General features: G+C 32.1%; 1 protein-coding gene across 1 annotated transcript in view; it reads left to right on the top strand.

The window, feature by feature from the left end:
- LOC133650966 (adhesion G-protein coupled receptor G4) overlaps nucleotides 1–25,575 on the top strand; it is a 32,281-nt gene that overhangs the window by 5,953 nt on the left and 753 nt on the right. Inside the window, exons 6-30 of the mRNA XM_062048787.1 lie at nucleotides 1,294–1,391; nucleotides 1,482–1,543; nucleotides 1,611–1,656; nucleotides 2,942–2,970; nucleotides 3,054–3,208; nucleotides 3,293–3,477; nucleotides 3,616–3,680; nucleotides 3,746–3,788; nucleotides 5,102–5,124; nucleotides 5,203–5,342; nucleotides 5,413–5,542; nucleotides 14,441–14,541; nucleotides 14,606–14,810; nucleotides 14,884–15,049; nucleotides 18,161–18,298; nucleotides 18,389–18,514; nucleotides 18,578–18,623; nucleotides 18,720–18,823; nucleotides 21,015–21,136; nucleotides 21,211–21,479; nucleotides 21,546–21,651; nucleotides 21,734–21,812; nucleotides 24,968–25,169; nucleotides 25,251–25,352; nucleotides 25,424–25,564. Of these exons, the coding sequence (XP_061904771.1) occupies nucleotides 1,294–1,391; nucleotides 1,482–1,543; nucleotides 1,611–1,656; nucleotides 2,942–2,970; nucleotides 3,054–3,208; nucleotides 3,293–3,477; nucleotides 3,616–3,680; nucleotides 3,746–3,788; nucleotides 5,102–5,124; nucleotides 5,203–5,342; nucleotides 5,413–5,542; nucleotides 14,441–14,541; nucleotides 14,606–14,810; nucleotides 14,884–15,049; nucleotides 18,161–18,298; nucleotides 18,389–18,514; nucleotides 18,578–18,623; nucleotides 18,720–18,823; nucleotides 21,015–21,136; nucleotides 21,211–21,479; nucleotides 21,546–21,651; nucleotides 21,734–21,812; nucleotides 24,968–25,169; nucleotides 25,251–25,352; nucleotides 25,424–25,564 (2,883 nt within the window). The remainder of the gene's footprint in view (nucleotides 1–1,293; nucleotides 1,392–1,481; nucleotides 1,544–1,610; nucleotides 1,657–2,941; nucleotides 2,971–3,053; nucleotides 3,209–3,292; nucleotides 3,478–3,615; nucleotides 3,681–3,745; nucleotides 3,789–5,101; nucleotides 5,125–5,202; nucleotides 5,343–5,412; nucleotides 5,543–14,440; nucleotides 14,542–14,605; nucleotides 14,811–14,883; nucleotides 15,050–18,160; nucleotides 18,299–18,388; nucleotides 18,515–18,577; nucleotides 18,624–18,719; nucleotides 18,824–21,014; nucleotides 21,137–21,210; nucleotides 21,480–21,545; nucleotides 21,652–21,733; nucleotides 21,813–24,967; nucleotides 25,170–25,250; nucleotides 25,353–25,423; nucleotides 25,565–25,575) is intronic.

Raw genomic sequence — 25,575 nt, 5'->3', positions numbered from 1 at the left:
CAGGAAATTACAAACTGGGCTCAATCTGCCCTGCTCTAACGTATTTGTATGAGTAACACAAATGTGCTGCAAGCTAGTGGTGAGTGCTTGAAGTGGCCTACCAATCAGTCAGAGCTTCTGAAATGCTGCGTTGAGACAGGGCACCTTCGTTCACTGCAAGCTGCAAAGTGCGCGCCATGCAGGGCAGACTAGCCACACCAAACTCCACCGTAGCTTTTGCCATATTGCGTGGGCTTTCGCCTTGGGGTGGTTTTTGTTGTATTTTTGTTTTTTCTCGGCGGAGTCTTTAAGCGACAACTGTGTGGTACTACTTTTTTTTCGCTGTTTGCTTTTCATCCATCTTCCGCTTGTATGCATCGTGTATCTCCTTATGATTCTTGAAGAGGTGGGAGATCAAATTGCTCGTATTAAAGGAAGACGTCTTGGTTCCTCCTCGCATAACCAACTTTTTGCAGTCATTGCAAATTGGCAGTTTTTTTTATCCGTCAGAGACACTTTAAAATAATCCCAAACCATAGACATAGTGTCGTTACTCAGTCACCGAGCAAGCTCGCTTGTTAGCCACGGCTACAGCACCGGCAACAACACACTCTTATTGTTGTTATGCTCTGCTCACGGCGGTTTGATGAGGTCATCAAGTGTCGCCAGTAAACCTCTCACGCTGCAGTCGTCAACTCCTGTGTTGTGTGTGGGAGAGGGGAGAGAGGAGAGGGGAGGGACTGCTGATTGGGAGACTCAACTGCTCTGTACTTCTCCCTACGTCCGTGTTTTACCGGATATGTACCGCTCCGTACAGCGGCGTTTTAAAAAGTCATTAATTTTACTTTTTGAAACTGATACCGATAATTTCCGATATTACATTTTAAAGCATTTATCGACATCTCTAATACATATATATATATATATATATATATATATATATATATATATATATATATATATATATATATATATATATATATATATATATATATATATATATATATATATATATATATATATATACCTGTATATATATACATATACATACATACATACATGTATATTTATATATATATATATATATATATATATATATATATATATATATATATATATATATATATATATATATATATATATATATATATATATATACATATACATATATACATACACATATAATGTACATACTGTATACAAATAGATAGCCCAGCCCACGGCCCAATTTTTTAACCCTTTGTGGCTGCAGGTCAAAAAGTTTGCGGACCCCTGACCTAATTTTTTCTTGTTTTTCTTGCACCACATTTTAAGAGTGGTCCATTTACACAGTCAGCCTGAAGTTCTTCATCATTCGACAAGACGGCAACAACACAGAGCTCTACACTGCCAGAGACATTGCACATCGCTGGGTATTGTTTCATGTCAGATATATAAAACAAAAACATGAGTTTTAAATGACCGCTACATGATGCTATTGGACATGTTTGTGACTCTTTCAGCTGAGAGATGTGCTTCCTTCAGGCATTTATTTACACAGAGTGTCTGTCTTTGAAGCAACAAGGTATTTGAAATCATTTGACCGTGAAACACTTCTTCTTGTGCTTTTAACCAAACCGTGTTTTAAACAGTGCAAAAGATGCAAACACAGCGACAACATTGAGTGGAGATGAAATGGTGAGCATACATATTCAAACATTTTTTTAAATTACATAAATTATTTATAACACGGTTCGGTTCTACTAAATTATAGTGAAATTATTATTTTGACATAGATGTCATAATTATATTTGATAATGACATAGTAGATTATCTATTAGTTCACATTCATGCATTAATTTTTATTCATCAAATACTACTACAGAAAAATATAATTGTAATAATAAAGTAAAGGTTTACATAATATTTTATAATACAACATATATTATAGAATACATACATTTTTTTCTGTAAAATTAGATTTATTTTATTTGTACACAATTTATACATATTTACCTACATTTTGTAAACATTTTATTATAAATCTTTTTTTTTTTAGTTTATTTTCTAGTTTCTGTGGAGGAGTTCTATTGCAATTATTTTAATATCATATATTATTTATTTATTAATATTGTTATACTTTTTAATATTTTACACATTTACAATTTTACTTTATATTTGTACACACTTTATTAATATTTATGTATTTTCAAATAAAGTATTTCTTCTATTTATGTTTCAAAGTTTCCATTAGGTTGTGTAAGTATTGATTACTCGTATTTAACATTTTTACTTCATTTTTTTAAATATTTGATATTTTTGTACGCGTAATCAATTATCTCTGGATATTTATAATAATAGTAATAACAATGATGATAATAATAATAAATGTGTAACAATGATAAAACACTTTACTACTAACTTTTATGTATATTTTAAAATTTGTTTGTTAAATTTCTAAATATGGTCCCTATCCATTAAAATGTTTTAACCACTGTTGTTCCCCATAATATATTTTGGTATTAAATAAACTCATTATCATTAACAACAGTCAAGTATTGGTCATAAATCCATCCATCCATTTTTTATACCTGCATTTTTTCCACCAAGTACCACCTCAAAAAACCCTTGGCTATCCAAGTACCACCTTAATGACCAACATTAAAATACAGTAGCATAGTAGGCCTAAGTATTCATTATTATTATTTATTTTTTTTTCACCACTGTAACATCACACACAGTTTGAACAGTAACACTGTGTTTGAATATAGGAAAATAAAACACAAATTTATTTTAATCAAGTGATTCTTTGTCGTACTGCTCGATGAAGCCCCCGTACCACTAGTGGTACGTGTACTACAGTTTGACAATCCCTGCCTGCACTTCACTATGCTACCATATCTAAAATGTAAATACTTTCCATGTGTACATATCTTTACAAAAAACAATAATGTTATTGATAAACTGTGTTTTTATTCCGCAGGTACGTTGGACCTCCCTTAATATCAACAGGTGAGTATTTCACATGTGTCCGTCTTATATGCGCCACATTAGTCTCCAACTGAATTGCATTAACTTTGTGTTTTGTCGTGCAGGTTTGACTGCCTGGTGTTCGTGAGCGTCATCCCCTGTGTGGACGTGGCAGCAGTGCAGGACAAGATGCACGCGGACCTGGGGACCCCCTATCACGAACCCTCTGGTCTGATCCAGGTTCGGGCTGACGCAGCTAGCATACAAACCACGCCTGTTGGTAGGAAACTCCTGCGTGTCGTCATAAGATCAGTACTTTTTGTTACAGAGGCAACAGACGCCAATCTTCTTCTCCGTCCCCCAGACAGTTTCCCTCCCCCTGTGACCACAAAGTCTCCCCCTGTCACCACCGTTACCATGGCGCCGCCGACGCTGACCTCCCCATTCACAGAAATATCCCCAAATATCTCAGGTCAGCTGTACTTTGAAGTGGAGGTCAACGTGTCCATAAGTGGAGAGTATGAAGCAGAGCATCTTCTCGCCACTTGGGTGAGCATCCCCCCCCTCAAAACTTGTTCGCTTCAACTGGACAGATAAACAGTACCAGTTCAAAGTTATTCCTCATTTAATAGAATGATTAAGCGTCTCTAAACCTTTGACGAGCAGTATGTTTTTATCTGCTCTCAGCTCAACGACACTCTACCTGATCACATGATGACGGTGATAGACCTTCAGCTCCCCAAACATCACAGGTGCACTAACGGTTCCACTGTACAAGCACAAGCCAAGAACTTAAATCTCGTTCTCTCGCCCACAGACATGAACGCAGCTTTGGGGGGAACTTTTTAATTTCTGATGAGGTAAGAAAACTGGAAACATGGCATCCATTGTAATATACGAGTCATACCAAAGACTATAAAAATGGGACCCATTGCCTCCCTGCTTGGCCCTCAGCATCAAGGGTTGGAATTGGGGGTTAAATCACCAAAAAATGATTCCCGGGCGCGGCCACCGCTGCTGCCCACTGCTCCCCTCACCTCCCAGGGGGTGAACAAGGGGATGGGTCAAATGCAGAGGACAAATTTCACCACACCTAGTGTGTGTGTGACAATCATTGGTACTTTAACTTTAACACGCCAGGTGCTTCGTCCAACCTGAAAAGTCTCACCTCTGATAAATATTTTATAAATTATTTGTAGTTTAACTTTTTTTTAATAATAATATATATTTTTTATATTCATTTTAATATACTAGTAAATAATCTCGTAAAATACATGTTTTACAATTTTAATTGTATTTATTTATTGTTTATCTTAATTTAATTCTATTTTCAGTTATACAATTGTATTTTGTTGCATTACACAAAACATTATATGTACATATAATATTTTGCTATTTTAAAAAAACAAAGTAAACACCTTAACTCTAACAGAAAAGTGCCCTTGACCTATAATAAAATAATGTAACTTCATATAATAAAGCATAATAACATAACAATTGTGTTTAATTTTATTTAAAAAAATAAACGTAAATGTAATTAATTGTGTAAGTTTATTTATTTGTAAAAAAATATCAAACTATCAATATCAACATTTTTTTTTTTTTTATAATTTTTTTTTTCTGCAGCTGTTACAAATACTGTAATATTGTTCATGGTAATTCGGATTTGTTATATATTGTATATATTATATGAAAATATAGTATAATATATCAGTGTATATTTTATACTGTATATATAATATGTAAATATTACATATATGTTATATTTTATATTGCTACTATGGTACATTTTTTGTCTACTTAATACCTGCATTATCCTTTGAAACTGAGCTACTGTGTGGAACAATTTCCCTTGTGGATCAATAAAGTTTGTCTAAGTCTAAGTCTAAACTACCGTATATGTAGTATTATACCACATTTTTCTAAAAATGCATTTGTAAAAAATAAAGGTCTTCTCTGCAATAAATGCCGAGTATTCTCTGCAGTTGAGAAAATAAAGCCCCTTGCCACTATACAGTATATACTAAAATATTTTATAATATTTTTAGAATGTTCCTAATAATATAACTTATGACTAAATTTGTGTCATTGTTTATACTGTGTGTGTGTAACATTATTAGCTAAACACCTGATTGAGTAATTCAATTACATCATATTTTTGTTTTGTTCCTAGATGTCTTCGAACATTGTGTCCAGGTATACAACACATTAAACTGAACTAAACTGTAATATAGTGACATTATTTGGATTATTGATCATATTGACTGTTTGCAGAGAGAGCTTCATCTTCCATGTTGAGGTGAAGCTGTCACTCACACAGGAAGTAGAAGAGCAGATGCGACAACTGCTGCTGGCGCCTTACAGCCACGGCGACGTCGCCATAGCGACCCAAGACATACAAATAAGCCGCATCTGTAAGCAGAGGCAAAAAGGCTGAGTGTTCAAGAAGGTCACGTGACCTCATATTGTGTCTCATGTCCTCAGCGGTTGTGAGCTGTCAATCAGAGACCCAGCAGACGAGAAGAGGTCTCTTTGAGTGGCCTGAAACCACGGGTGGGAAAAATGCTTCTCAGCGTTGTCCAAAAAACACTCAACGCCACGCTACCAGACACTGGTGAGAACCTTACACACTCTTTCTACCAAATAGTACTTTTTCTCACAAGACTTTAGGGGGATTTTGTACAAAATCAAATATTTTTCTCATGAAACCTTTTGTAAAAAAAAATAAAAATAATATTCTAATAAGTACACAATTAATCTACCTGTATATTTCCACAAGACTTACTTTAAAGACCTTAGTAGTATTTTGCACAAAAAATAGTCCATTCATCCATCCATTTTCTACCGCTTGTCCCTTTTGGGGTCGCGTGGAGTGCTGGTCATTTGTACAAAATTAATACATACCAAAAAATATATTTGTAGGATTTTTTAATAGCTATTTAAAAAATATTTTTGTAGGATTTTGTACAAAATTAATTGATATCTGAAAAATATTTTTGTAGGATTTTTAACAACATTAATAGACATTTAAAACAGATTGTTTAAAGGATTTTTTTTAACAAAAGTAATCGATTTAAAAAAAATACTTTTGTAGGGTTTTGTACAAAATTAATATATATTAAAATAATATTAATTTAAGATTTCGTACAAAATAAGAAAATACCAATGTTCTCACAATAGGTAAATATGGAATTTTGTACACACTACAACGATAATAGATCATTGTTCTTACAAAGTAGAATTTTGTACAAACTACATAATTAATTCATGGACAGATGCTCACACAAAACTTTATTATATGGGCACCCATAGTGGTATTTTGCACAAATAATAGTAATTTGTACAAAATAATATATATAAAACATTTTTGGGGGGGATTTTTTAATAGCTATTTAAAAAATATTTTTGTAGGATTTTGTACAAAATTAATTAGTATCTGAAAAATATTTTTGTAGGATTTTTAACAATATTAATAGACATTTAAAACAGATTGTTTAAAGTTTTTTTTAATGAAAGTAATCAATTTAAAAAATATATTTTTGTAGGGTTTTGTACAAAATTAATATTTAATAAAATAAGATTAATTTAAGATTTCGTACAAAAAAAAAGAAAATACCAATGTTCTCACAAGAGGTAAATATGGAATTTTGTACAAACTACAAAGATGATAGATCATTGTTCTTACAAAGTAGAATTTTGTAGAAACTAGATAATTAATCCATGTACAGATGCTCACACAAAACTTTATTACATGGGCACCCATAGTGGTATTTTGCACAAATAATAGTAATTTGTACAAAATAATACATATAAAAATTTTTTTAAAGGATTTTTTAATAGCTATTTAAAACATATTTTTGTAGGATTTTGTACAAAATTAATTGATATCTGAAAAATATTTTTGTAGGATTTTTAACAACATTAACAGATTTTTTAAAGGATTTAAAAAAAAATTAAAGTAATCGATTTAAAATATATATTTTTGGAATTTTGTACAAACTACAAAGATAATAGATCATTGGTCTTACAAAGTAGAATTTTGTACAAACTAGATAATTGATCCATGGACAGATGCTCACACAAAACTTTATTACATGAGCACCCATAGTGGGGCCTGTGGGCCAAATCTGTCCCACTGAGTTGTTTTGTTTGGCCTCACCCAAATTTAATACATATTTAGACTGACATTTTTCAAGCTCATACAATCATTGATGGCTAACTAATTTCCATCTATCCAGGGCCCCCCTATCTGCAGATCAAACGCTGTACGTAAGGTCCCACAATCTGTGGGTGGCCTTATTTTGTGTGAAGAAGTGCATGTAAAATGTTAGTTAATGAATGACCGGGCACTTCATATGCAATTTTACAGAAAACCCATTCCTGCGCCGTCACTGCTAACAATATCATTGCAAATGCTGTCTGTGGCACACAGCATTGATGCTCTCGGTCTTGCAGAACAGACATAGTGGCTTCAATCCCTGCAGGTAGAGGTGGAATGAACCTCGCTCTAAAATTTTACTTGTGATTTGGCACTAAAGGAAAAACAATTATTCAACAATTTATTTCCCATGAAATAGTTTTAGTCCAAAAAATGCATCATATCAAATAAAGTTTGAATGAAATCTTTTCACACAAAAATGTGTGAAATACTTTTGAAGAGGGGCCTCCAAATAAAATCCTGCTTAGGGCCACAATTTAGCCTCCATCTATCAATGTTATTTTTTGCACTGATTAAAGGACAATTATTATTTACATCTCACCTGTTTGTGTTTCACACTTAAATTGAGCCCACAGTCCATTAGCACATTTTCACTTTGACCCTTGAAAGCAAAACATTTGGGCAACCCTGCTTTACTAAGACTTCATCAAAAAATACAAATGTTCTCATGAGGCTTTCGTAGTATTTTTTGTACAACATTAACAGATGTTCTCATAAGACTTCAGTAGTATTTTTTGTACAAAAACACAGACGTTCTGAGACTTTAGTATTTTTTGTACAAAAGTAACAGACGTTCTCAAAAGACTTTCATGGTATTTTTTTGTACAAAATTAACAGATGTTGCCATAAGATTTTAATAGTATTTTTTGTACAAAATAACAGATGTTCTAATGAGACCTTAGTATTATTTTTTGTACAAAATAAACACATTTTCTTATGAGACTTTAGTATTTTTGTACAAAATCAAAATATGTTCTAATGAGACTTTAGTTGTATTTTTTGTACAAAATTACCAGATGTTTTCATAAAACTTTAGTAGTATGTTTTGTACAAAATTACCAGATCTTCTCGTAAGACTTGAATAGTATTTTTTATACAAAATCAACACGTTCTAATGAGACTTTAGTAGTATTTTTTGTACAATATTAACAAATGTTCTCATGAGACTTTAGTATTTTTGTACAAAATTTAAATATGTTCTAATGAGACATTAGTAGTATTTTTTATACAAAATTAACAGATCTTCTCATTAGACTTCAGTAGTATTTTTTGTACAAAAGTATCAGATGTTTTCATAAGACTTTAGTAGTATGTTTAGTACAAAATTAACAGATATTCTCATAAGACTTTAGTGGTATTTTTGTACAAAAACACAGATGTTCTGAGACTTTAATATTTTTTGTACAAAAGTAACAGATGTTCTCAAAAGACTTTCGTGGTATTTTTTGTACAAAATTAACAGATGTCATAAGATTTTAATAGTATTTTTTGTACAAAATAACAGATGTTCTAATGAGACTTTAGTATTATTTTTTGTACAAAATTAACACATTGTCTTATGAGACTTTAGTATTTTTGTACAAAATTAAAATATGTTCTGAGACTTTAGTTGTATTTTTTGTACAAAATTACCAGATGTTTTCATAAGACTTTAGTAGTATGTTTTGTACAAAATTAACAGATCTTCTCGTAAGACTTTAATAGTATTTTTTATACAAAATTAACACGTTCTAATGAGACTTTAGTAGTATTTTTTGTACAAAATTAACAAATGTTCTCATGAGACTTTAGTATTTTTGTACAAAATTTAAATATGTTCTAATGAGACATTAGTAGTATTTCTATACAAAATTAACAGATCTTCTCATTAGACTTCAGTAGTTTTTTGTACAAAATTATCAGATGTTTTCATAAGACTTTAGTAGTATGTTTTGTACAAAATTAACAGATATTCTCATAAGACTTTAGTGGTATTTTTGTACAACACAAACAGATGTTCTCATAAGACTTTAGTAGTATTTTTTGTACAAAGACACAGACGTTCTGAGACTTTAGTATTTTTTGTACAAAAGTAACAGATGTTCTCAAAAGACTTCCGTGGTAATTTTTGTACAAAATTAACACATTGTCTTATGAGACTTAAGTATTTTTGTACAAAATTAAAATATATTCTGAGACTTTAGTTGTATTTTTTGTACAAAATTACCAGATGTTTTCATAAGACTTTAGTAGTATGTTTTGTACAAAACACGTTCTAATGAGACTTTGGTAGTGTTTTTTGTACAAAATTTACATATGTTCTGAGACTTTAGTAGTATGTTTTGTACAACATTAAGAGATGTTCTCATAAGACTTTAGTATTTTTTGTACAAAATTAATAAATGTTCTCATGAGACTTTAGTATTTTTGTACAAAATTTAAATATGTTCTGATACATTCGTAGTATTTTTGTACAAAATTAACTGATCTTCTCATTAGACTTTAGTAATATTTTTTGTATAAAATTAACAGATCTTATCATTAGACTTTAGTAGTATTTTTTGTACAAAATGATCAAATGTTCTCATGAGACTTTAGTATTTTTGTACAAAATAAAATATGTTCTGAGACTTTAGTGTTATTTTTTCATACAACATTAAGAGATGTACTCAAAATACTTTAGTATTTTTTGTACAAAATTAAATGTTCTCATGAGACTTTAGCAGTATTTTTGTACAAAATAAGCATATGTTCTAATGAGAATAATAGTATTTTTTGTACAAAATTAACATGTTTTCTTAAGACTTTAGTAACATTTTGTACAAAATTAACAGTTCTCATAAGACTTTATTTTTTAGCAAAAAATTAACAAATGTTCTCATGAGACTTTAGTATTTTTGTACTAAATTTAAATATGTTGAGACATTCGTAGTATTTTTGTACAAAATTAACTGATCTTATTAGACTTTAGTAATATTTTTTGTATAAAATTAACAGATCTTATCATTAGACTTTAGTAGTATTTTTTGTACAAAATGATCAAATGTTCTCATGAGACTTTAGTATTTTTGTACAAAATAAAATATGTTCGGAGACTTTAGTGTTATTTTTTTATACAACATTAAGAGATGTACTCATAATACTTTAGTATTTTTTGTACAAAATTAAATGTTCTCATGAGACTTTAGCAGTATTTTTGTACAAAATAAGCATATGTTTTAATGAGAATAACAGTATTTTTTGTACAAAATGAACATATGTTCTGAGACTTTAATAGTATTTTTTGTACAAAATTAACACGTTTTCTTAAGACTTTAGTAACATTTTGTACAAAATTAACAGATGTTCTCATAAGACTATTTTTTAGCGAAAAATTAACAGATGCTCTCATAAGACTTTATTTTTAGCAAAAAACTAACAGATGTTCTCAAAAGACTTCCGTGGTATTTTTTGTACAAAATTAACACATTGTCTTATGAGACTTAAGTATTTTTGTACAAAATTAAAATATATTCTGAGACTTTAGTTGTATTTTTTGTACAAAATTACCAGATGTTTTCATAAGACTTTAGTAGTATGTTTTGTACAAAACACGTTCTAATGAGACTTTGGTAGTGTTTTTTGTACAAAATTTACATATGTTCTGAGACTTTAGTAGTATGTTTTGTACAACATTAAGAGATGTTCTCATAAGACTTTAGTATTTTTTGTACAAAATTAATAAATGTTCTCATGAGACTTTAGTATTTTTGTACTAAATTTAAATATGTTCTGAGACATTCGTAGTATTTTTGTACAAAATTAACTGATCTTATTAGACTTTAGTAATATTCTTTGTATAAAATTAACAGATCTTATCATTAGACTTTAGTAGTATTTTTTGTACAAAATGATCAAATGTTCTCATGAGACTTTAGTATTTTTGTACAAAATAAAATATGTTCGGAGACTTTAGTGTTATTTTTTTATACAACATTAAGAGATGTACTCATAATACTTTAGTATTTTTTGTACAAAATTAAATGTTCTCATGAGACTTTAGCAGTATTTTTGTACAAAATAAGCATATGTTTTAATGAGAATAACAGTATTTTTTGTACAAAATGAACATATGTTCTGAGACTTTAATAGTATTTTTTGTACAAAATTAACACGTTTTCTTAAGACTTTAGTAACATTTTGTACAAAATTAACAGATGTTCTCATAAGACTATTTTTTAGCGAAAAATTAACAGATGCTCTCATAAGACTTTATTTTTAGCAAAAAACTAACAGATGTTCTCAAAAGACTTCCGTGGTATTTTTTGTACAAAATTAACACATTGTCTTATGAGACTTAAGTATTTTTGTACAAAATTAAAATATATTCTGAGACTTTAGTTGTATTTTTTGTACAAAATTACCAGATGTTTTCATAAGACTTTAGTAGTATGTTTTGTACAAAACACGTTCTAATGAGACTTTGGTAGTTTTTTGTACAAAATTTACATATGTTCTGAGACTTTAGTAGTATGTTTTGTACAACATTAAGAGATGTTCTCATAAGACTTTAGTATTTTTTGTACAAAATTAATAAATGTTTTCATGAGACTTTAGTATTTTTGTACTAAATTTAAATATGTTCTGAGACATTCGTAGTATTTTTGTACAAAATTAACTGATCTTCTCATTAGACTTTAGTAATATTTTTTGTATAAAATTAACAGATCTTATCATTAGACTTTAGTAGTATTTTTTGTACAAAATGATCAAATGTTCTCATGAGACTTTAGTATTTTTGTACAAAATAAAATATGTTCGGAGACTTTAGTGTTATTTTTTCATACAACATTAAGAGATGTACTCATAATACTTTAGTATTTTTTGTACAAAATTAAATGTTCTCATGAGACTTTAGCAGTATTTTTGTACAAAATAAGCATATGTTCTAATGAGAATAATAGTATTTTTTGTACAAAATTAACATGTTTTCTTAAGACTTTAGTAACATTTTGTACAAAATTAACAGTTCTCATAAGACTTTATTTTTTAGCAAAAAATTAACAAATGTTTTCATGAGACTTTAGTATTTTTGTACTGAATTTAAATATGTTGAGACATTCGTAGTATTTTTGTACAAAATTAACTGATCTTATTAGACTTTAGTAATATTTTTTGTATAAAATTAACAGATCTTATCATTAGACTTTAGTAGTATTTTTTGTACAAAATGATCAAATGTTCTCATGAGACTTTAGTATTTTTGTACAAAATAAAATATGTTCGGAGACTTTAGTGTTATTTTTTTATACAACATTAAGAGATGTACTCATAATACTTTAGTATTTTTTGTACAAAATTAAATGTTCTCATGAGACTTTAGCAGTATTTTTGTACAAAATAAGCATATGTTTTAATGAGAATAACAGTATTTTTTGTACAAAATGAACATATGTTCTGAGACTTTAATAGTATTTTTTGTACAAAATTAACACGTTTTCTTAAGACTTTAGTAACATTTTGTACAAAATTAACAGATGTTCTCATAAGACTATTTTTTAGCGAAAAATTAACAGATGCTCTCATAAGACTTTATTTTTAGCAAAAAACTAACAGATGTTCTCAAAAGACTTCCGTGGTATTTTTTGTACAAAATTAACACATTGTCTTATGAGACTTAAGTATTTTTGTACAAAATTAAAATATATTCTGAGACTTTAGTTGTATTTTTTGTACAAAATTACCAGATGTTTTCATAAGACTTTAGTAGTATGTTTTGTACAAAACACGTTCTAATGAGACTTTGGTAGTTTTTTGTACAAAATTTACATATGTTCTGAGACTTTAGTAGTATGTTTTGTACAACATTAAGAGATGTTCTCATAAGACTTTAGTATTTTTTGTACAAAATTAATAAATGTTTTCATGAGACTTTAGTATTTTTGTACTAAATTTAAATATGTTCTGAGACATTCGTAGTATTTTTGTACAAAATTAACTGATCTTCTCATTAGACTTTAGTAATATTTTTTGTATAAAATTAACAGATCTTATCATTAGACTTTAGTAGTATTTTTTGTACAAAATGATCAAATGTTCTCATGAGACTTTAGTATTTTTGTACAAAATAAAATATGTTCGGAGACTTTAGTGTTATTTTTTCATACAACATTAAGAGATGTACTCATAATACTTTAGTATTTTTTGTACAAAATTAAATGTTCTCATGAGACTTTAGCAGTATTTTTGTACAAAATAAGCATATGTTCTAATGAGAATAATAGTATTTTTTGTACAAAATTAACATGTTTTCTTAAGACTTTAGTAACATTTTGTACAAAATTAACAGTTCTCATAAGACTTTATTTTTTAGCAAAAAATTAACAAATGTTTTCATGAGACTTTAGTATTTTTGTACTGAATTTAAATATGTTGAGACATTCGTAGTATTTTTGTACAAAATTAACTGATCTTATTAGACTTTAGTAATATTTTTTGTATAAAATTAACAGATCTTATCATTAGACTTTAGTAGTATTTTTTGTACAAAATGATCAAATGTTCTCATGAGACTTTAGTATTTTTGTACAAAATAAAATATGTTCGGAGACTTTAGTGTTATTTTTTTATACAACATTAAGAGATGTACTCATAATACTTTAGTATTTTTTGTACAAAATTAAATGTTCTCATGAGACTTTAGCAGTATTTTTGTACAAAATAAGCATATGTTTTAATGAGAATAACAGTATTTTTTGTACAAAATGAACATATGTTCTGAGACTTTAATAGTATTTTTTGTACAAAATTAACACGTTTTCTTAAGACTTTAGTAACATTTTGTACAAAATTAACAGATGTTCTCATAAGACTATTTTTTAGCGAAAAATTAACAGATGCTCTCATAAGACTTTATTTTTAGCAAAAAATTAACAGATGTTCTCATAAAACTTTTTGTATTTATTGTATTTTTTTTTTCTCCAAAATTAAATGTTCTCATAAAACTTTAGTATTTATTGTACAAATGGTCCACATTTGAGGCCAGATGAAGTATTCCATCCTGTTTTTCCTGCCATGAGAACCCAGTACAGAATGTGTACTTGGAGGCAACTCATTGTGTAGTTTGTGTCAACACAAGGTCTCAATAAATTTGTGTCTATTTGAGTTGTGATTGCATCCGCTGCTATATATTTCCCTGTGTTGACTCAGTGTCATAAAAGCATTAAACCGGAGCGCTGTAGCGATAGTCAGTCACACAACCTATTTGAGAAAAGTATTTTAGGAAAATGTCAACAAAAACACATGTCAACAAAAAAAAATGTCTTTCTCTACTAGCAAACTGAGCCTCAGCACCCGGTGGATGGCCCCAGACCTGCAAGAGTGCCCCTTAGTGGTGGAAAGCATCTGTGATCTTGATGACGTGGAAGTCACTCCAGGTCATTTTCAATCTTGTGCGTTTTTTATTCATGAATAGTTCAAAAATGTAGGATTGATGTGCAGGGAATGCCCTGGACGTGGTGGAGATGATGCAAAGTTTACTGAGCAACCGCTCCAAGCTCAGCTACCAGGAGCTGAAGGTGGTGCTCAGCAAGCTGAAGGAGGTGGTGGTTGTCTGCGTGGTGACCGCAATCCTGGGCGAGGCGGTCATCAACACCATCTCGTACATCCTGGAGTCTTGCAGCTTCCTCTCACCCTTCACTAACACGTAACGTAACAGACGCGTCGACACGGCGAAACACGACGATAGTAAATCGTATCTTCTCTTTGGAGTCCTCCAGGATTCTGAACATCACAGAGGCTGTAGGAGACCACATGGTGGGACAGGAGTACATGTCCAGTCTGGTCGCTCCAGCCGTGGTGGTCTCAATGGTGGACGTGATTCCGGCAGAGTTTGTTGGATTGACTTTTGGAGTGTCTTCTGACGGGCCAGGCTCCGAGCCTGAGGTACGTCCAAACTTGGATATCCGTTTAATGTTCAGAAGTCCCCAATACACCAAAGTCACTTTTATCGATAGAGCAGGGGTGTCAAACTCAATTTAGATCGGGGGCCACAAGGAGAAAAATCTAGTCCCAAGTGGGCCAGACTGGTAAAATCACGGCACGATAACTTAAAGATAAAGACAATTTCAGATTGTTTTCTTTGTTTAAAAATAGAACAAGCACAATCTGAAAATGTACAAATCATGTTTTTTTTTACACCTACATGTTGTGGTAATCATTTATTTGTCGTTATTTATATTTTCTGAATAAATGTAATGTAATAATGTTCATCAGTCAACTCATTGGTGTTAATATTCAATCAGTCAAGATAAAAAAATTATATCAAAATCAAATTACAGTTTGTTTTTTATGTAGTTTGATCATTTTCCTCGACGGATGTACTAACATGCGGTTTATTTTGTACATGTGTAGCATCATCTACAAAGATACAGGGAATTGCTATTGTGACATTTAGTGGACACAATTGGAACAGTTGTGTCTTTCATTCAAAAATTTCAAGTTCATTTTTATACTTAGCAAACTCATCCCGCGGGCCGGATAAATCCTGTTCGCGGACCTGATCCGGCCCTCGGGCCGTACGTTTGACACCACTACGATAGAGGCAAGGAAAACATAATACTTAGTGTAGGGTGTCCATACCCTTTTGCACGGCCTGTAAAACACATCATTTTTGCTGCAATTTCCCACCTGTGGAGTTACAGTAGTATCACAGCCGCAACAGAGGCGGGACACCACCTGTGGGTAAGGCCACTACACAATGTCCTGACCAGGACACTTTTGTGGCCCTCTTTTTATAATAAATATATATTTTTACAAAACCAATGCATAGATTTTCCTCACTAGACTTTTTGGGTTTTGTTCCACAAAAAAAGCGGATTTTTACAATAATGTTGTACTGAAAACGGTCAATTTCTACAAGAATTGAATACGATTTTGTGCAAAATTTATACATAAATGTTCTCACAATACTAGAATTTCGTACAAAATTCAGTACATTTTTTTTTACTATAATTTCTAAATGTTCTCACAAAATTTTTGTGGTATTTTGTACAAAACTTACGGATTTTCTCATAACTTTAGATGCCTTATTACAAAACCAATATATTTTTTATAATAATTTATTATGAGTTTGTACAACATTTTCAAATAGATGTTCATACAGGACTTTAGAAGGATTTTGTCCAAAATACAGTAGTTTTACACTAATTTATTAAGATTTGGTCCAAAATTTACACAGATATTCTCGCAAGACTTATCAGATTTTGTACAACATTTACACATTGATGTTCTCAAAAGACTTTAGTAGGATTTTGTACAAAATACAGTAGATTTTACGATTATTTATGAAGATTTCGTACAAAATGTACACATTGTTTTCAAGACTTTAGTAGGAGATTGTACAAAATACATTAGATTTTACTCAAATTTTATCAGGATTTTGTACCAAATTTACACAGATTTTCTCGCAAGACTAGTCAGATTTTGTACAAAATTTCTACATTGATTTTTTTTTAAAGACTAGTATAATTTTGTATAAACTACAATATATTTTTTACTAAACAGTAACTTTTTTTTCAATAATTCAGCATGATTTTGTACAAAATTCACACAAATATTCTCACAAGATTTTAGTAGCAATTTGTTCAAAATAGAGTAGATTTCTACAAGAATTTAGTATGGTTTTGTACAAAATTTACATATGTTCTCATAAGATTTTGTTCAAAATAGAGAAGATTTCTACAAAAATTTAGATGGATTTTATACAAAATGTACACATTGTAATTCTAAAAAGACTAATATAGTTTTGTACATAATACAGTAGATTTTCTTCACTAATTTATTAAGATTATGTAGAACAATTTACAGATATCCTCACAAGGCTTTAGTCAGTTTGTAAAAAAAAAAAATACATTGATGTTCTCAAAATACTTCAGTGTGATGTACAAAATACATTACATTTTACTATAATTTATCAAGATTTTGTACCAAATTTACAGATTTTCTCGCAAGACTTTACTCAGATTTTGTACAAAATTTCCAAATTGATTTTTTTTTTTAAAAGACTTGTATAATTTTGTATAAAATACAATATATTTTAAAAAATCATTAGTATGATTTTGTACAAAAACAGTATTTTCTTCAATAATTCAGCATGATTTTGTACAACATTCACACAAGATTTCAGTAGCAATTTGTTCAAAATAGAGTAATTTCTACAATAATTTAGTATGGTTTTGTACAAAAATACACATGTTCTCAAAACATTTTGTTCAAAATAGAGTAGATTTCTACATACATTTAATAAAAGTTTTTTTTACAAAATGTACACATTGTAATTCTCAAAAGACTAATAAAGTTTTGTACAAAACAGATTTTTTCCACTAATTTAGTAAGATTTTGTACAACATTTACAGATATCCTCGCAAGGCTTAAGTCAGATTTTGGAAAAAAAAAACACATTGATGTTCTCAAAATACTTTAGTATGATGTTCTACAAAATACAGTAGATTTTTACTTTAATCTATTATATTCTCAGAATTTGTAAAAAAATATAGATTTTTTTTACACGTTTTCACAAGATTTTGTGCAAAATATAGTAGATTTTTTACAAGAATTTAGTATAATTGTGTACAAAATAACTTTAGTATAATTTTGTACAACACAGTTGATTTTTTCCACTTGTTTACCAAGATTTTGTACAATGTTTACAGATATTCTCACACGACTTTAGTTAGATTTTGTACACAAAAATGTTCTCAAAAGACTTGAGTAGGATTTTTTTTGGAGAATTTAGTCCAAAATGTACATGATGTTCTCACCTGACGGACTGATGGAGGGTGAGCATGATGCCCTATTGTACAAACTACTGAGATAGATTGCCATTGCAAACAGCAGCTTTACAGATGCCATGTCTGCCGTCGTTTATTTATTGAAGTGGATGCACACCGTGATTAATAGAGACACGGCGTCTATATGAGTACAGGCAATTATTTCAGCAAATATGGAATATATTTAGTTTGTTGTTGTTTTGTCTGACTATTGTTTATGTCTTAGATTTTCCTTAACAGGCTCCCTCTGAAAGACACAGTGGCTTTCATCTCCCTGCCCTCCATCTTGCAACACAGCTTCCCATCCAACCAGAGCTCACCGAGGGTCCAGTTTCAGTTCTACGGCGTTCCGCAACTCTTCCGGGTAGTCCGATCATAGAAATTCTAGTCTGCCCCTAACCCTCACCACCAAAAAAAAAGTGATGACTGAAATATTTTGTGTGTTTCTTTTGAGGACAACCACATGAAGCAGATCCTCAACAGCTATGTGGTGTCAGCCAGTGTGAGCAACACCAGCAGTCAAATAAAAGACCTCCAAGACAACATCACAGTCCTGCTGCAACACCTCCAACCCAGTTATGTAAGAAGAACACACACCAATCGTCACTACTGCGCAACTCTAATAAGACTAACTCGCTTTCAGCCACACATGGACACAACGTGTGTGTATTGGAACTTCAATAAAAACAGTAAGAGCTGATTTCAACATGAACTCCATCACTTTGCTGCCCTTTATGGCGTGTGTGTGTGTGTGTGTGTGTGTGTGTGTGTGTGTTGTCCCTCAGATGGACAAGGAGGCTGGGACCCTCATGGTTGCAGAAAACACAACAGCAGCCGTGACTTCACAACATGCCTGTGTGATCATCTCACACACTTTGGAATTCTTCTGGTACTTCTTATTATATGTTGTACACACACACACACACACACACACACACACACACACACACACACACACACACACACACACACACACACACACACACACACACACACACACACACACACACACACACACACACACACACACACACACACACACACACACACACACACACACACACACACACACACACACACACACACACACACACACACACACACACACACACACACAGAAACACTTCATTAGACACACCTGCCTTATGGGTGATTATCAAACTAAAAAAATAATAATACCGAGTGCCCCTCTTGTGCTACCAAATACATGTAAGGTTGTCTGAATTATTAGAAACAGACGTTGGTGCGATTTTGTACAAAATACAATATTTTAGTAAGATTTTGTACAAAATAAAAACATACTGATCTTGGTTGTGTACAAATGATGTAGTGGTTCATTAGAAAATGAGGGGTTCTTACAAGAACTAAAATAACATTTTCTAGTAAATTGAAATTTTTAAAAGACTTTAGTCAGATTTTGTACAAACATGTTGTAGCTAAAGTACATACATACTGTATGTATGATGTTCTCAGATGTTAGTAGTTCGTACAAACTGAATAAAGCTTCTTACAAAGTAACAACACGAAGTCATTAGACTTTAGTAGGATTTTCTACATTATTATTACAATATGTTATTGCAAGATGTTAGTATTATTTGTGCAAAACAGGTATTTATAAAACTTGAATGGGATTTTGTACATTAATGATCAACATTCTAACAATGCCTTGTAATTTAATTTTTTTTAATAGAAAACAAAGTTCTCGCAAAATTTCAGTTGGATTTGGGACAAAATTAAGACATTTGCACATGATTTTAGTAGAATTGTGTACAAAACCAATAAATATTTGCAGAAGATTTTCATAGGATTTTGTACAAAATTAATAGATACTTGCACATGATTTTAGTAGAATTTTGTACAAAACCAATAAATATTTGCAGAAGATTTTCATAGGATTTTGTACAAAATTAATAGATATTTGCACAAGATTTTAGTTGGATTTTTTTTTACAAAATCAATAGATATTTGCAAAATATTTCAGTAGGATTTTGGACCAATAAAATAGTTGCTCAAGATTGTAGTATGATTTAGTAAGACATCAATAGAAACTGGCAACAGTTTTTGTAGGATTTTGGACAAAAATCAATGCATAGTTGCACAAGATTTTAGTACGACTTTGTACAAAATCAATATACATTTGCAAAAGATTTTTGTAAGATTTTGTGCAAAATTATATAGAAATATGCAAAAGATTTTAGTAGGATTTTGGACAAAAATCAATAATTAGTTTCACAAGATTTTAGTAGGATTTTGTACAAAATCTAAAGACCAGATTTGTATAGGAGTTTGTACAAAATCAATAGAATTTTGCAAAAGATTTTAATAGGATTTTGGACAAAAATCCATCAAATTTTGCAAAAGATTTTAGTAGAGTTGTGTACAAAATCAATAGACAAGGTTTTTATAGGGGTTTGTACAAAATTAATAGAAATGTGTACAAAATTAACAGAAATTTGCAAAAGATTTCTGTAGGATTTTGTTTCAGCACACTGCACCTAGTCTTGGATACATTACCCAACCCCCCACTCCTTGATGCTTCATTCACACGCAGGATTCTCACATTAATGAGGCAAAAACTAATCCAGACCTACTGTAGCTGAATATCCTTAAGTCCTCAGTAGACTCGTTTAAATTTGTACGCAATTTAATAAGGTTCTTGCACAATTTTAGTAGCATTTTTTGGAAATATGACAAATTTGGCAGATTTTTTTTAAGAAAACAAAATGTAGTTTTTCTCACAAATTGCATAGTTGCACGGCTTGAAAGTTTTAAGATTTTGAAGTTATCACCAGACTAAGCAGGTTTTTGAACATACACAACAAATATATGCTTTTATAATAATTTACCATTTTAGAACGTAAAAAAATAGCAGGCTTTTGTACAAAATGAATAAGGGTTTTCTCACACATTGTACATAATTATTCAATAGTCGATACAATATCAACTGATTTTCTTTACAAAATGAATAGCGCTACTATTGATCACGCTCTTGTATTGGACCTCATTAGATGCATGTGTACCTAATGTCCAGATTCCGCGTATGGAGGCTGTAAAGAGCCTTAATGTGTGTGCGTGAGTAGGATGTCTCCAGGGCTCCAGTGGACCAGGCTGATGAGCATGTGTTGACGATCATCACCTACGTCGGCTGCGGAGTTTCAACACTCTTTTTAGGAATCACGGTCCTCACGTACACAGCTTTTGCGTAAGACTCCAAGATGTTACAATAAGTATTATAAGGATGGACTTTTAAAACGTCTTCTCTTCCACATCCTCTAGAAATCTCCGGCGAGACTACCCTTCCAAGATCCTCATCAACCTCTCGCTGGCGCTGCTGGGTCTGAACCTGGCGTTCCTGCTCAACTCCTGGCTCTCCACCTGGGGTGTGGAAGGCCTCTGCGTGGCCGCCGCAGCAGCGCTGCACTACTTCCTGCTGGCGTCCTTCACCTGGATGGGACTGGAGGGCGTCAACATGTACTTCGCCCTCGTCAAGGTCTTCAACGCCTACGTGCCCGCCTACATACTCAAGTTCTGTGCTCTGGGATGGGGTGAGTTAAAGGCGGCAACTTTTGAATACTGAGGGGAGTCAAACATGTTTGTCATCGTGTTTCCAGGCCTCCCCTTGGTCATTTGTGTGCTGGTGTTCGTTGTCAACAGAGAAGCATATGGCAGCCAACTCTACCCGGATGCTCCTACCAGCCTGGAGCCAATTGACAACTTGTAGGTTGACATTAAGCGCTTACAAATAGAGCGAGAAATCATAATTTATTTTATACTGATTTTATCACCATTATGTCTGCAGCTGTTGGCTTCAGGATGACATCACTTTCTACGTGTCTGTGGTCGCCTACGCCTTGCTGGTGTTCCTCTTTAATATTGCTGTAAGTCGTACTTCGTATCTATTACTAGATAGCAGTTTTAACTTATCCTACATGAAAGCGTGGATTTCCCTTTGAGATTCATAATAGCATTTATTAAAAAATAACTTTACTGGCCACATTAGGGACGCTTACATACTCTAATACAGTGGTCCCCAACCTTTTTGTACTTGCGGACCGGTCAATGCTTGAAAAAAAAAAGATTTATTTTTTTTGTCATAAAGAAATACAATCATGTGTGCTTACGGACTGTATCCCTGCAGACTGTATTGATTTATATTGATATATAACGTATATATTGTGTTTTTTATGTTGATTTAATTTTAAAAAATAAAAAATAAAAAAAATAAAAAATTTTACTTTTTGTGCGGCCGCGGCCCGGTACCAATCCAGTGGTTGGGGACCACTGCTCTAATACACATCACTTTTGGTGTGATGTGATTGTAGTATGCAGTGGTGTGGACTAGAGCTAGTCTTGAAATATTAAATTTAGAAAACTTTTTAAAAATATTTGTATAATTTAATCATATACCGGTATTGTCGAATGTATACTGTATTATTTAATAGATTTTTTTCGTCATACTACAGTATAACTGAAAATTCTAAACATAAATATATTGATATATTTGTGTAATATAATCAAATCATTATGACCTAAAATATTGGAAATGTATTAATTTAATTCCAATATATTAAATACAAGTATTTTATCTAAGGTTATATATACTATTAGTACTACCCATAATTAATATGAAATAAATCAGTATTTAAAGTATATAAAATATAATTAAAAAACAGTAATATTAAAAGTATATAAAATACAATTCAATATAATTGTATTGTATTACTTATTTTTCAATGTACTACTATTAGTATTACTAACACTGGGCAAGATTTAAAGAAAAATACTGTAGTATTAATAATGTAATCAAATAACACACTATATTTCAATCTTGAAAATGCATTATATTACTAGTACTAGTGATAATAAATAATAGTAATAAATGTTATTAAAAATTAAATCACACCCAATAAAATACTTAGGTAATATCAAATATAGTAAGATAATGAAATGTATCTTTTTTATTGAAATTACAAAATAATAATACTAACCCCCACGGATGTAACGATCACTTTTAACAACGATTCGATATTAATGGTTGTCGATACAATTCAGGAATGATCTAATTTCTTTAAAAATATTCAATGTGAAACGCTTCAGTGAGTTGAAATCGATTCAGTAACTTTTTGGCCCAAAAAATTCAACCTGTATGACTGTGAAATAAATACTGCATATTTGACAATATAGTTGAAGTTTCCTACATTCCAGTTATTTCTTGTAAGGAAATTGTGTATAAATGAATTATGGATACAAACAAGCAAGTAAACAACAATTAATGGCCAATTAATTCACATCTTATTTGAATTAAGCGCAACCAACACTTTAGGTTGAATTAACCAGTACAGCAACTAACATTTTAAAGAGTAGATTTACCTGTTAAATTAAGTTCCACCGACTCGGCCATACAGTATCTGTTCTACACTCTGGCGTCACAGATGACTGACAGCATCCCAGGTGTGCAGATGCATGTATGTCCCTTCATAGCTGTTGATAGCATTGGCCCCCAGCTTCTTAATTTTCATAGCCTCCTTGATCCATCTTTTCTAGTTCTTTCTTTCTTATGAAACAATTGTTTCAGTTGCGTGTTGTGTGTCACACTTTATGTTGTTGTATTTCGAAAAGCCGCCGTTACGTGCTCCGCTATCACTTCTGTTTTGTCGGTCGCGTCTTTTTTGGCCTACATTGTTGTGTCGTTTTTATTCGTTGTGGCTTTTGCAATAGTGCTGTAGCTGAAAGTTGTTGTGTTGTAATTAATTATACTGTCTTGTGGCGGGTGCGTCTGTCGTGACCTTTCTTAGTAGGTATCAGCAACTTTTGTTTTGATGTCAAAGACGGGCGAAATAGACTTAACATCTTTATTTCTAAACGTGTAAAACGTCATATAAAGTCTGCTGTTCTTAAATCCAAATGTTTTCCTTTTTGTAGTTTTGATAAAATCAATCGATTCCCTTTTAAAACAACCTTGGATTTATACTTATCTTCCGGAATGCACCCTGACTATAAAAATGGGACCCATTACCTCCCTGCTTGGCACTCAGCATCAAGGGTTGGAATTGGGGGTTAAATCACCAAAAATTATTCCCGGGCGCGGCACCGCTGCTGCCCACTGCTCCCCTCACCTCCCAGGGGGTGATCAAGGGTATGGGTCAAATGCAGAGGACAAATTTCACCACACCTAGTGTGTGTGTAACAATCATTGGTACTTTAACTTTAACTTACTATCCCCACTAATATAATCAATTATAGTAAGATGTAATCCATCCAGTGGCCTAGTGGTTAGAGTGTCCGCCCTGAGATCGGTAGGTTGGAGTTCAAATCCCAGCCGAGTCATACCAAAGACTATAAAAATGGGACCCGTTTCCCTCCCTGCTTGGCACTCAGCATCAAGGGTTGGAGTTGGGGGTTAAATCACCAAAATGATTCCCGGGCGCGGCGCCGCGGTTGCCCACTGCTCCCCAAGGGGATGGGTCAAATGCAGAGGACAAATTTCACCACATCTAGTGTGTGTGTGACAATCATTGGTACTTTTTAACTTTAAACTATTCAGCATTATTTTAGTAAGATGACATGTATTTTTGTATTGAAATTACGAAATAATAACACTAACCTCACTAATAATTAAAAATGGGAATATTTTAACAACTCACAATTCGATTCAGAATCTATTCTGATTCAACACGATTTCCAATTTTCGCAATATATTATTTAGTATAGAACAATTATATAAAAACCTTCTCAAAACAGGTTACTAAAGCTCCTCTAGGCTGCTGTCATATACGCAGGAGTTTGCGTGGATATTTGCCTAAAAAACATCTTTGATTCTTAAAATGTTTTTTTTCTAATAATGAATGGATTGAGAATCCGTATAAATAACAATTGCCATTTTGGATGTGCAGCTGGGATAGGCTTCAGCACCCCCCGCGACCCGAAAGGGACAAGCGGTACAAAATGGATGGATGGACTTTGGATGTGAATAGATTTTTTTTAACACCTCCAACAATTAATGCACCTCTCCTCTGAATACCATCAAATATAGGTTTTTGTGGTGGTCCTGATCCAGATCCGGCATATGCAGGCCAACAGTCCAGCTGGAACCCGTGGAGGACTGATGCACAACCTAAAGGGTGTTGCTACTCTGACTTTGTTACTAGGACTCACGTGGACTGTGGGTTTTTTTACTTTTGGGCCAGCCCGATTGGTTCTTCTGTACATGTTCTCCGTGCTTAACAGCCTGCAAGGTAAAGGTGACACACTTAGCGGCCTTAAGTGACGGTGGACGCTGCTGTAGTTCCATTATTTTGTTTTTGTTATCTTTCCAGGAATTTTCATCTTCCTCTTCCACTGTCTGATGAAGGAAACTGTCAGAAAACAGTGGAGGATCCATCTGTGCTTAGGGAAATTTCGACTTGAGGAGCACTCTGGTACTTTTTCCCAGGTTTAAGTCAGTCAACAGGAGATGTTGTTATTGAATGTTGAACCTGTCGTCTTTCAGAGTTGAGCCACTCTGCATCCGTTGCTAAACCCAGACAAAGGGTTCCGTCAGGCCACTCAGTCAAATCCAGCGCCACTGACAGCACCTCGGCGTCCTCTGAGTCCAGCCAGAGGGGCTGGTCCTGCAAGAGACTTGACCTGGGTGAGGACCAC

The sequence above is a fragment of the Entelurus aequoreus genome, linkage group LG05 (assembly GCF_033978785.1).
Source record: "Entelurus aequoreus isolate RoL-2023_Sb linkage group LG05, RoL_Eaeq_v1.1, whole genome shotgun sequence".
Classification (NCBI taxonomy): Eukaryota; Metazoa; Chordata; class Actinopteri; order Syngnathiformes; family Syngnathidae; genus Entelurus; species Entelurus aequoreus.
Note: the sequence above shows the minus strand (reverse complement) of the source record. Positions and strands in the feature narration are given on the sequence as shown.